Below are 13,657 nucleotides of genomic sequence, written 5' to 3' on the forward strand. Positions count from 1 at the left end.
GCATGGAGCAATTGTATAACAACTTTTCCCCTTTCTTCTTTTAACCTTGTGCCAGTGTCTGTCTGATCTCTGCTGCAGCTGGCCAAGTGCCACTGTTTGTCTGCGCACAACGGCCACAAACAGATTCTGGAGGGTCATGTGAAACTACCCTGAGCTCTTTAAATCGCACCGCCCTTACCTTTTCTCCTCTGCTGCCTGCATTTGCTTTAACAGGTGTGGCTTTGTTTATGCACGTTGCTTTGCTTTTAGCACCTGGGTTGTGCTGGCCCTCAGTGCCTGGAGGAAATCTTTGGTTCCACACTTTGCTCAAGCTGCAGGAGACGTCTGCAGACCTTTTGGGCAGGGGTTTGCACCTAAGGAAACAGGCAGGGGCGTCAGCTTTTAAGGGCAGCGCGGGCAATCATTAGTCACTGAAACCCCTGCTTCTGAAAACTTTGGTATATCTTACCATGACTTTGGCTTAAGCTTTGTGAACGAGGCCTGTGGTTCTCAGCATCTTCTGGTACAGCTGTAAGGTGAAGGCTGGTGAAGGGTCTGGAGCACAAGTCTTATGAGGAGCGGCTGAGGGAACTGGGGTTGTTTAGTCTGGAGAAGAGGAGGCTGAGGGGAGACCTCATCGTGCTCTACAACTACTTGAAAGGAGGTTGTAGCGAGGTGGGGGTTGGTCTCTTCTCCCAAGTAACTAGCGATAGGATGAGAGGAAATGGCCTCAAGTTGCACCAAGGGAGGTTTAGATTGGACATGAGGAAAAATTTCTTTACTGAAAGAGTGGTCAGGCCTTGGAAGAGGGTGCCCAGGGAAGTGGTTGAGTCACCATCCCTGGAAGTATTTAAAAGCCGTGTAGATGAGGCGCTTAGGGACATGGCGTAGTGGGCATGGTGGTGTTGGGTTGATGGTTGGACTTGATGATCTTAGAGGTCTTTTCCGACCTTAATGATTCTATGATTCCAGAGAGGATGAAGCCTATTCCTGTAAATTATTGGCAATTGCTAGTTTAAAAAAATCTGTTTTAATTGAAGAGTTACAGACTTGCAGCCAGCTGTAAGCCTGAAATGAGGTCTTCTCAGTGAAGTGTTTGTGTGTTGCTGCTGTGGGAAACCCAAAGGTGAAAAGATGCATCTTGGCATCTCCTCTGTTACTACACAGTACTGCACGAATCTCGCCTTCCACTAGGGACTTTTATGACTTGAGACAACTGAAAACACATTCAGGTGTGTAACAAATAGCTCAAAACAAATAGTGTTCCTGTTCCACCTTTCGTTTCTGTTGGGATGTCCTGTTGCTCTTCCCAGCCGAGAGGCAATATGCAACTACATTCACGCATCGGATGTCTGGACTCGTTCCTGGGAAGTGGAACTAATGCTGCTAAACTGGCAGTGGGGTTTTAGCTACCCAATAAAAATACATGATGTTGAATTACATGGGGGGAAACGCACAAGGAAGACTCTACACTAGAAGAAAGGATGTTCTGCTGCTTTGTTCTCCATGCCTGCGATATTCACCTCAACCTTTGTACTAGGTTTGAAATAATGGAAGAGCAATCGACTTCAGCTTTGAGTTTTGACTGAAACGTTTCCTAGGTAAACATCTCCACCTCCATGTTGTCCTTGGAGCCTTTGAAAGAATTATGGTAAACTTTCTGGAGAGCAGACTCTTAGTTTTGTATGTGCTTTCTGCTTCCCGCAGTGGCCTTCTCGTGCTGCAAGTTCCAAATTTCCTGCCTAAAATTTAAAATTGAGATGTTGTGAGCCAGGTCAGTGCTGGCTGTGTGGTATCCCGGAGAAAATGAGATACATCCGGTGAAAACGAGTAGCGCTCCGAAAGCGGTAGTAATGTTAGGATGCAAGGGATCCTAACATTGCAGTTGCAAGGGATTTGACAGAGACAGGAGCTTATGAGTTGCCTGTTCCTAACACGTATTCAGTTAGCTCCAGAGAAAGATCTAAAAAATATTGCCGTGTTTCAAGAAAGTAAGAACAAATACAGTTGTGCTGACGGGAGGTCTGATTTTTTTTTTTTTTTTTTTATTCCTAAGAAGCAACTACAAAAACTTTTGAGATTATCTAGATGTGGCTCGTGAAACAACAGCCAGTGTTGTGAAAATCAGTGGCAAGGATGTAAAGAGCTATAAGGGGAGGTAGCCAATACAGAGGCAGAAGTCTGAGTGGTCCCAGTTGTATCTGGCATAGATAGATGGATACCATATGTATTTTATCATATATTGTTTACTTGTAAAAACCTCCCTTAGTCATACCAATGTTGGCAGTTCTTGTCTTATAAATGCCTGTGGGCTTCTGAATTGATCCCTGGTGGTGAAGGCACTCAAGAGCGGTGCTTGAGTACTTGATTCAAAGCTCAAGTATTTGCTGTTTGAGACAGTCTCTCTGAAGAAGAGATGATATAACTTATTTCACATCCTGTATAACTATATACAGTTCTTATCCTTGAACACTACATCAGTTATGCTTTTGAGCATTAGCTTGTATTCTGTAAACTGGAAATGTTGGGCTGAGAGCTCATGGTTGCACATAGTTGAATTGGCACTTACTGTGTGCATGTTGCTGCTCTGCCTTAATTACAACGTCATTTGCCGTGAAGGTGATTCCTATGTTTTGACATAAATGCGGGTTATGCCATTGTGTATTTATCCCACACTTTGGGCACAGCAGGAACCTGTGTACAGTCACGTATATCACTGCAGCAGTTTATGGTCAGTGATATATCAATGCAGCTAACTTCATGCACTTGCTTCTGTTTTTCCATACCCACCCTTAACTGGCATATGCAAAGGTATGCCAACTTTGTAAAACTCTGTACTTGCTCTAAATTTCCTTCTCATACTTCTAAAACGCAATGTGACTTATCTTGCTTTTCTTATTTTTTGTTCAATTTTCCTGCTTTCTCCTAGTCATTGTCTTTGGCAAGATCTGTGAGAAACCGTGGTATTTTAGACTTAGCCAAATTCGGTCTGTGTTAAAACTTCTTGAAACCTGATCTTGTGAGAGTTCTAGTACGGGGGGAAAAAAAAAAAAAAACAAACCTAAAAAACAGGTTGGCATCCAGACTCATGGATGTTTATCTAAACTGAACTTCTGATTCCTCTTGAGGTTTAGTAGTTCACTACTGAATCTGTTTCAGTCCAGTTAATTAGTTACAAACCCCTAAGCCACAGACTTGGAATTAGAGAAAACAAAGCCCCAAGCCTCCACATAATTTGATGCAAGAAGAAACTTTTGTTAAACTAGGAAGTACACTGACATCACTATTTCCCAGTTTGAAATGCACACTGATGTACAGATGAGCCAACGGCATAGTCATTGATTCTGCATTCATGCCACATGTATTAATGTGACAGTCTAGTGTCTCCCTATAATCCCCCCCCGCCCTTCTTCTCTGACATTGGTTTCTCCTTTCAGAGGTATGGCAGGATATTTTTTTTTTTGTATCAGTGGTTTGGCTCTGTGCAATGTAGCTTACAGAGAGTACAGAATGCCTGGTTTTGATAAGATTTTTCTTCTCTTCTGTTTTTAGGACAATGTAGATCAGACTTCGGCTCATGGTCGGCGGGATCTGGTGGAACCAGGCTTCCAAGAACCATCTAACCGCATCTCCCTGAATCACCAAGGTAAGGAACAGTGGGTGGGAATCCAGGATCCTTAAGGGAATGCAGAGATGGCCTTGCCTCTATGTTGCCGTTTCTCCTTCTCATTAAAAAAAAAAAGAAGAAAAAAGTTCTGGATCATTGGAGGAGGAGAGCTGAAGAAATTGGTTTTTGTCATAACTGTCCTTTGAGCTATGGATGGAGATGACGAAGAACTTGTGATGCTTCTCAAACCTTGTAGCCCAAACTGGGATTGCTAGCCTGGGTGGCAGGAATATTCTTCTGTTTTTAGCGGGAGGGAGAAGGGTAGTACTGAAATTGAATTCAACATTTGCAATGTTAAAGTTGCATTTAAAAAAAATCTTTGACTGCCATAAGAAGGGTTCCAGGGCTCTGGCTCAACTTTTGCAATAGGAGAAAAGAAGAGAAAAATATGTTTACTTGCTTTGCATGACAGAAGTCAGCTCATTTGGGGAAAGTAAGTCCTGAACTAGATGTTGTAATGCTGGTGCAATAGTTTAGCTTCTGTAATTCAACAGGATCACACATAAAAAGTTAAAATAAATCTTAAAAGTTTTTCTTTACCAATTTCTGTCTGTTTGGATCTCTACAAAAAATCAGTTACTATTACAGCAGGGATTTTTTTAGCTCAGCTTTATTTTTTTGGCTTTGGAATAATTAATAATAGAGAGTGCCGTCTTAACCAGTGAACCCCCTTACTCTCAGGGTTCCTGATGGCTTAATTTGGAACCAAGTCCTTGAAGGTCATCTTCAAATATTGTTTCTTCAGTGCAACAGCTAATAGTATTGCAGTCAGCACAAGGCTATTGAAACAAAAAAGTTCATGAACATGTTACTTAAAATATTTGCCAAATATGACATGCTTAACTTTTCCTTTTAAAATCCAGCTTCTTTTGTTTGCCAAGGGCAGCAAGACTGGAATTTCATGACTGGTAGATCCTCAAGACTATTTAAGTTTCGCAAACAAGTCCCAGAATGTAATGAGGATTGTATTTTAATTTACTCCCCTCCCCACGCCCCAAGTCTCCAGTTTTTTAAAGCTTTGCTTTCAATTGAAAATAGAAGATAACAGGTTGCCGTGTTATCCAATCTAAAACTTCTAGTAGCACAGGCAGTGTGTTATGTCATGCTTGCATGCATACAGCACAGAGTTTATAAATTCCACTTTTCACTTCTATTAGAATGGTATTGTTACATTAATTTCACCTACCTTGGGATGCGCAAGTCCTGGAGCAGATCTATATAGGTGACTTCTTCTGAAGGGGTTTGTAAATACCCTTTAATCAAGGGATTTTTTGGGGGAACACATCCTGTGTGGTCTAAGTTCATGCATTAAAGTATGTGTGGCTGCTGCTTCTGAAGTCTGAACATTTATTGAAGAGAGAGGTAGTACTGCATTTTGATGGCAAAATGCCAGTTTTGCAGCCTGACATTTTCCTACTTCCTTTTCAGCTCCTTCTTTTTCTCTATCAATGTTGTAGTACTGCAGAAGGATCCATACAGTGTCACCTGATGTGTGGCTCTGCCTCAGCCACTTTGAGACAAATGCCTGCAGGCAAACTGGTCCAAATTAATTTACGAAACAGCTAGCTTTAAAGAGAATGCTTTGCATGGGGGATACTGGCAGTTTAATGCCTGTTTCTAAAGCAAGACTCTGTTAATGTTTTTCCCAATACTTTCTGAAGTAAAGATCACTTTTACACCTACAAATTGTTTGGGATTTTTTTCCTGTGTCAGCTGACTGACAACAAATCCAGTATTTCTAAAATCTTCCTGATTTCGTTGCTGAAGTAGGTATTTAGCACATTATTAATCTTGCCTACCCCCGTGACCATGAAACGCTGTTACGTAAGTGGCGTGGATTAAGACCTGAAGCCTGAATGCCCAGTGGTGGCCTCTGATGCTGCGCTGGGCTGTAGCACCTTCATCTTTTTGCAGTGTTGGAGGGAAGCAACGTGCCTTGCAGGCATGATACCCGCTGCTTCAATATTTTTTTGGAAGTGGAAGTGGCTGTAAGCATGATGGTATGTCATGTTTTGTGTGTGTGTTCTGAGTGTGAGCGTCTACACTCTTCCATAGCATATGAAATACACCTTCTTGTCCAATAACTTGAAAGTACAAGTATTTTAAGAGCTGCCACATATTCCAGTAACTGATTAATGAATAATACATAGAAAAAAGAAACATGAAGAGCTTCAGAGGGAGTTGTGACGTGGTCTGAACTAGCTCTGATGCAGTCATATTAGTCACACAATAAATAGGAAGACTAGATTATTAACATAAAGTGGGGTTTTAAGTTCTGTGGCAGCTGTTTGCTTTGGTTTTTTTACCTTTACACTAAACTCTGTTATCCATTATTTTCTATTAAAGCTTTGCTGGCGTTGACTTCAGTGAAAAACTTAAGAGTAAACCTGTATCCAGAAGTAACTTGCGGGACCACTGCTTGCATTTAATAAATTAATCTGGTGGTATGTCTGTCTTATGCAGATGATAGATATTTGCAACAGATTGGCAAACTTTGCTTCCAGTTAAATACAACATAACTTGCTGACTTCAGCTTACACCGCCTAGCAGATCTAAAGCTTTTATTCCTGTGTTTCGCAAGACTTTTAAGGAAAACTGGTAGGCTTACAACAAAGCTAGTTTAGTATATACTTAACATGAGCAGAAATTGTGGAAGGATTAGAATTGGCTAAAATATTTCGTGTTAGGTGCTCTCTGCCTTTTTCCCTTTAGTGTGCTGTGCCTTTAAGCGCTGCAGCTGAACTCTGAGCAACCATGCTTACTACGTTATTTTATGTATACACTTCCAGTTCACACCTGACCACACTGCTCAGTGAGCGCAGCAGATTTGCCAGTTTCTGTTGAACATTAACTTATAGCCCTTTGCTTTTCAGTGAGAGAGCTTTGGTACAAGCACTTGCAATTCTGAACCAGACCCTGCTTTCCACGGCCTATAAAAATGGTGATTAGCTTCCTCCCAGGATCTGAATCCCTTCAACACAAGCTGGAAAAAGAGCATTCAAGTGGAGACTGAGATATCCCTGCCAACTGTCCCTGCATGAATAAGCTCTTTCTTGTGAAGGGTATTTCAAGTACATGTTTCCTGCTGAATCACTCTTTTTACACAAGCAGATGCTTTATAACTGTTCAGCTTTTAGTTTTCAAAGAATATCTTGTAAAGATTGGGGAGCAGAGAATACTCTTTGTAAAGTGAGGAGTCTTTAAAATAAGCAGGTTTCATATGAAACAGATGTAAGAAGTTGAGTGCAGATGGAATAGTATTTTTTCCTAGAAATAGTTCACTAACTGCTTATGTGTATGTATGCTGATAAACTTGCTTACTTTAACAATAATTACAACAGTAAGTATTTTTGTATCTAAGCCATTACTTAGTATTCACTTCTCAATGTTTCTGCTAGCTGGGCAAATTGCATAAAGGTACTAAACGCAGAGAGCAGGAACTAGGATTTCTTACCTGTATTCCCCAAAAGCTACTTCATAAATAAAATGCAGTGGGAAAGAGTGCGCTTCATCCATCTGAACAATACTAACTATCTGAACTATCCACTGATGTAAAGGACCAGATATGTTTCAGCTACCGGTTGAAAGTTATAGAAAGTTAGCAACAGCCAGCCAGGATTTGGCATTTAATAAACAGCAAGTCAAGTATTTCTTGAGCAGTCCTTCCAGAAGCTGTAGTAAAGCCTCTACGCTTGGAGAAGAAAAATATGTCTAAACTATGTGGCATTTCCTGAAGAGTTAAGGAAGCAGGTTAAGAAAGAATCATAACAATTATTTACCATCTTTAAAAACACCAAGAAAAAGAGGAAGTGAGAGCATGCTTAGGATGGGACAGGTATTGTTATTTTTCTAATTTTTTTCCCTTCAGGAGTGGAGTGTGAAGATGAAAGAAACTGTAGCCTCCTCAGCCACATCTCACTTTGCAAAACATGTCGCACTCATAAATGTTTAATATTTTGCAATGACAGGTCCTCTGCAGTGTGTAGCCTACAGCGTTTGTACCCCGTCCAGTAACGAGGGGCAGAGCTGGGGACCATAGCAGTGATTTTAATCAAAACACATGGAGATGCCGTTTTGAGGCTTTTCGTAGACGTGATGGGCTCCAGCACTCGTTCTCCCTGTCCCATCCCAAAGGATGCTGCAGGTTCTCCTCTCTCCCCCAGCACCCTGGCAGTGCAGCCTCCGTTCCTCTTGGTTGAGCGCACCGCTGTGCGGTGCCACCAAAGCTAACCTTGAATGTGTCTCGGGAGCAAGACAAGTCTATCCTATGGATTTTCCTGTGCTGCCTAGGAGTGGCCTTGCCATATGAAGTATGATTACAAAAATACACCATGTTACAGAAAACCATAAGCCCAACTGAATTGGTTTACTCTCGGACTTCAGGGGGGTTTAACCTGCCAGCCATGCTACCGCTGTTTCTTGTCTTGCTCTGTACTTCTGGGTTTTTCTTTGCTGAGGCATGTTTCGGAGCTCATTTTTCTGTTTGTTTTTCTAACAAGCAGCATATAGTGCCAACTCCAGTCCCGGCCGTGAAGTTATGGGCACTGCCTTTTATTTTACTTGACGTGTACTTTTTGAGGTAGTGTAGCTACTTCTTATTCAGGATTTTGAAGCCAGGCATAAATAAGATATATTCTGTCTTCTTGACTTCTAGTGGAAGTATTAGACATGCAATTCTGGCACTTTCTGTATGTGTGTACTTGTGGGATGATTGTCAGTGTCTGTACAAATGTGTTTTGCTGTGGGTCTGTGATGCAAGATTTATCTTCCTTTTATTAATGCATTCGCATGCGGTCTTCCCTCCTGAGATGCTCTCGGCTCTTGTTGGACTTGATGCTTTTTGTCACAGCAGGTCGTGGACAGAGCCAAGCTGAATATTGCAGTACCTCTGTCTCCATAGCCCGGTGGCTTTGGCAGCAGAAAGAAGATGGTGATATGAGTTGTCCTAGCTGACAACTGTCCTTTTCCAACAGCCAGCTCATCCTTTGGTCTTTCTTGGTTGGTCACGGTAGGAAATCTTGCCTATAGTGAGGCGATGAAGATGCTGGGGTTGCAGATCCGTTGGCATTAACTTTCCTGCCTGTATGTACAGATGACTCGTTCCCACTGAAACTGGAGGATCCAGAGCAACTGCCAACTTGCATTGCACTGCAGCCTGCTCTTGAGGTAGATGCTCTCCTGTACCTCGCTGGCTAGTAGCTAATACATTAACTTTTATAGAGATGGTAAATGTCAGCGGTGGTGGAAACTACCCTTCTAGCACGCTGCCTGGGTCCAAAAAATACAAGCCCATGTAAATACGGACAGACTTTTGAATGAGTATGGGCGTAGATGTATTACAATGCCTAAGGTTTAGCCCAGAGAAATAATCTTCTGTAGCGCCCTTTTTCTCCACCACTGCTATTATTACTTGCTTTTAATATCTTTTCTTTTGTATGTGCCTCAGGATAGGCACGTCAGGTTGAGGTGATTTTGTTATTTGTTCTGTGGCTAGGGAGGAGCATGTTTAATAACGGACGGTGCTACTTCTGATATGCTTGAGTTGTGGGATCCCACTGGGATGAGTCGGTTATTTGGTGTATCAGAACTAACCCATGTTTTTGCAGAATCCAGCTGGTACTGAATTGAAAACGTAGAATGATAAACAGATAGTCTTGTTTGTATTGCAGAGACAATGCCAAAAGCTGCCAGACATTCATGAATTCTCCTGTATTGTATAAATGTTGTTGTCATTGTCCAGCCTTAGGAAAAAACCACCATTAGCGCCAAAAAGATTTACACTGACTACCCTTACGCAGAGAGCAGAGCCCTCACTTGCTGCCTAGCTCATTACAGTACCTTTGTCTTGTTTTGGAGAAGGCTTCCATTGTACTTGGTGATGAATCTTGTTAGCACAGTTACTAGGAGGGCACCCGTAATAGCTGTGTAGAAGTTTAACTTCCCTCATTATATTAGTTCCCAAACCCTTGGGCTGACAGAACTCTGGGGGGAAAAAAAAAAAAACAAACAACACAACAGATAAAAAGAGAAGACAAAGTAGGTTAGTGTTTAGTACAGATAATTTCAGAGATTTGCAGCAAGCTACAGGATGACAAAATAGACCAACTGATTGAGTTTAGCAGGAAGACTCTGTATATATAAGGCTGCTAATGAAGATTGAGTGAAATCAGTGAAATGAGAAGCAGCAGACCAAAAATGGTTTAAAATGATGCATGTTCAGAGAAACATATTTGTAGATGACTGATGTATTTTCTCTTATTTTTATTGGTTCTTTTTTGTTTGTTTTTTATTTTATTTTATTTTTCATATATCAACTTTTTAGTATCAGCTTTGCAAATCTTCAATTTTGGACATCCTTAAAATTAAATGTCTTCCTCTGAAGCCACCTGATACAAATAAAAAAAGGTCGAATATCTCATAGTTTGCAAGCATGGGATTTTAAGCCTGTTTACAGTCTCTCAGGATTCAGTGTGTCCTTCAGATAAATTGCTCTGAAGAGGTAGGATTCAGTGCAGGGGAGGAGCCCTCTGTCTTGGTTGTATAGGGTGTAACATGATTTGCCTTGGGGCCTTTATTCATTGGAAGTTTTACAAGTGGAGATGTAGAAAAAATTGAGAATTTTAAAGTAAGCCTAAAGCAAGAAGTATTACAATATTAAAAATTAATCTTTCCTATTTATGTGACGGTCAAAGTAAATTTTAAGCCTATTTTGTTCTGTGGCCTGTGGAAAAATGGTAAAGTTATTGCCATGTTTGTAATTAATTTCTTGCCACGTTGGAGTGGAGATGGGTTGCATTGGGAGAGCAGGTGGAGCTGGGCTGGAGAGTTGGGTTGCTTGCTTGAGATGGTCCATGACGCACCATACCTGTCCCTCGGGGGCTGAAGCTGTGTGGGTGCATGACGTCTGAGAAAGTTTGTTTTGTTGGGGGTTTTTTGTTTGTTTTTTCCTCCATACTGAAGATGGAGGGATTGATTTCTTCCACCTTTTTTTCAAGAGTTATATCTCCAGTTATCGTGGGATGGGGCGGGGGGAGTAGATTCACAAGGTGTGAATTTAGGGTGATTCAAAGCTCCTTTCTTGTTATTATTGTTAAATTCTTGTCTAAGGCTTTGGGAGGCGAAGGTGTAAATTGCTTCTTTCCAGATCCTTCTCAGAGCAAGAGGACATTTACCTCCCTCACCACTTATGTGTTACCTGTTGGAGAACAAGTTAGCTTAGTACTAGTATAAGCCTAAAGTGATGACTCTTTTAAGAAACCCACCACAAATCAAACAGGGAGAAGGAGACACTGTGAAATAAACTGTAAAATAAAACGTGCTTTTTAATTCACTTTTGTCCTTAATATTGCAGGATGTGCATTTCCTGCTACCACTGAAGCAGAGCTAAGACTGTTGGAGCAGTCATCATTTTGCATCCTTCGGCTAGGTAATGCAAGGGATAGCGTGTAGGGATGCCCTCTCTTCTTGTCTGGGGGTGTGCACTCCTGGGCATCTTGTGGAAGACTTTCTGTGCTGCAGCTGCGGCACAAGAACTGGCTGAGTGAAAGGGCAGGCTTTGGGGAAGCCGGGCAGGGGCGGGGGTGCCGTGAGGTAGGTACGTAAACCTGTTCGTCTGTTATGGGAGTCTGCCCTGTTAGCAGGAGGCAGACGTTCACATCGTGTATTTGTTTACTGTTGGCACGCTTCCCCGGAGGTATATCAGCTCAGCAAGGTGATGTCATCGGCGGCAGAAATACTTCTGTGCTGGTGTGTGTGGCTACTCCAGTTGTGTCGGGGCGGCTGGCCGCTTGCCGAGCGCCTGTCTGCCCGCAGCCTGATGCAACAGCCTCGCCGGTGACTGCCTGGGAGGAGCAGCGCCTTGCGCGGGCTGCGAGAGGCCGCCCAGGGGAAGTCAACCTGCAAGTCCTTCACGGAGATGATGATGTTCTGGCTTTTCATTTCTGGGGCTTGAGCTCGTGAGTCCAACGCTTCTGTTGGAAATGGTGTGTTTGGGGAAATTCAGATACCGGAGGGAAAACGGTGTCTCAATATCTACTCATGATAAGGTGCTTCTCCCAGGTACCTGAGCTGAGCTCATTTCTTGTGCACTTATCTGATGTCTTTTGTGAGAAAGAAAGTCCAAGATCCTATGGGTAGTGTGCTCTCTCCTCTGTAAATGTATTTACTTAGCAACTTGCGTCATCCCCATCCTTTCTGTAAGCAGATCACTAAAGCAACCAAGTGCAATAGATGCCAGTATTTTTTTTTATTGCTTTATATACTGATTTATTTACTGTCCAACAGGTATGGGGAGACGTGTCGTCTCAGGTTGTCCTCTGCCTCCTCGATGGCTTATTTCTTGCATTTGAGTTAATGGTCCATAATTGAGCTTAGTGATCTGAAATGCCCTCTTCTAATTTAATCAATACAAGTTAACTGTAAGATCTTGGGATGAGCTCATATGTTTTCTGGAATAACTTTTATTGCTTTTATGCTTTCTTTTGTAATGTGGCTAAATTTGTACTGTCAAGATGTTAGGAGAGTGGAAGGGTGGAAACTAATACTATCAGCAAAGGCTCTTTTGATAACTTCTGGATGACATTTTTAACGTGGCTGAGTTGAATACTTTCCTGTGCCACTCCACCATCTTCCTGCACATCTGTGGGTTTTGCATATGCTTCCCTGTTAGGGGGCGTGTTTTCAGTGTATTTGGCTTTATGTAAGAAGCTTTTGAACCTTTCAGTGAAGGTGTTATAGTCAAATGTCAAAATATGGCTGTGGGCACTTAAATAGTCTCAGTACTAATGAGCTTTCCAGCTAGGAAAGTTGATTTATTATGTAGCCTAGTTTTTTAATCATGCCGTAACAATGACAGTTGTTCAGTAAAAACAATGTCTCTGCAGCATCAGAATATTAACTTCAAATTCTGGCACCTTAACAAAATCAAATCCTAAATTTCAAAGGCAGTTTGCCATGTAAAGGGGAAGGGTATATTCAGAGATGGAAAGAATCCATACTCACTGCAGCTGTACTCCCTGTTATGAAATACTGCTTAAAAGAATATTTTTGAAAATGTAAGTATCTCTAATTTTTGAGATAAAAGTACAATGTCACTATGCAAGGTCAGCTTTAATGGAGAGGGAACTGCCTTTCAGTATCTGATTACATGGAAAGCTCTAGGGTGCTAATCTGGTTTCATGACTGTTTGTTCAAGTCTGAAATAAAGCTATTCTGCTTATTCGGACATTTAAGAGTGTCACCTATAAATAGATCAGAAATTGCCATTTATCTGCAATGCACTTAATGTTTGAAATTACTGTGACTGATGGCAGAGGCTATTTTCTTTTTTAAATCTGTCTACTTTAGTAAAATCTGTAAAAAGAGCACAGTGTTACTGTCTGTCTCTCTGCTTTCTGAAGGCGACGGGGGAAAACAGACCCTTTTTCCTATGAAACTTATTTCCAAGAGTGTGGTGGTAGTGGTGTGGCAAAGTGGAGGCAGTTGTAATTCCAGAAACTGCTCCCTGAATTCTTGAGATTGGCTGGACTTGAGCTTCGCAAGAAACGTTTTAACAGCCTTAGTTCACCAGTATATTTAGCGATTTTGGGACTAGATATATTCCCCCCCGCCCCTCCCTCGCAATGAAATCCATTTAACTCCTTCAGTTAAAGCCCTGGGTTACTCCCACCCCCATTTAAAGCACGCTGAACTGATTTGTGTCCTGTCTCTGATCAGCCACGCACCTTTGATCTCTCTTGTGATGGCAGATAATTTCTAATAGCTGACACAATGCAGCCCTCTCATCTGCAAACAGTTCTGAGATGTGTATTCAATTTTTAGGTTTTTGTTTTCCCCTGACCTTCAAGGTTGTATTTTTGGTCTCTATCAAAGTAGTGAGAGGGTGGAGAACAGGCAGTACAGCTCTTGGTTTCCTTCCATTGTTTGTCCTAATGATAAAAGTGTCCTAACCTTTGGTTTCTGTCTCTTCTTTCCAGTGCCTCAGGTGGAGCAAAATATAAGTTAATTTACCTT

General features: G+C 41.8%; 1 protein-coding gene across 1 annotated transcript in view; it reads left to right on the forward strand.

Annotated features, from left to right (window-relative positions):
- GRB10 (growth factor receptor bound protein 10) overlaps positions 1 to 13,657 on the forward strand; it is a 108,459-nt gene that overhangs the window by 20,737 nt on the left and 74,065 nt on the right. The window contains exon 2 of the mRNA XM_075142378.1: positions 3,532 to 3,625. Within this exon, the coding sequence (XP_074998479.1) occupies positions 3,532 to 3,625 (94 nt within the window). The remainder of the gene's footprint in view (positions 1 to 3,531; positions 3,626 to 13,657) is intronic.

Source organism: Calonectris borealis, chromosome 2 (genome assembly GCF_964195595.1).
Source record: "Calonectris borealis chromosome 2, bCalBor7.hap1.2, whole genome shotgun sequence".
NCBI classification, from domain to species: domain Eukaryota; kingdom Metazoa; phylum Chordata; class Aves; order Procellariiformes; family Procellariidae; genus Calonectris; species Calonectris borealis.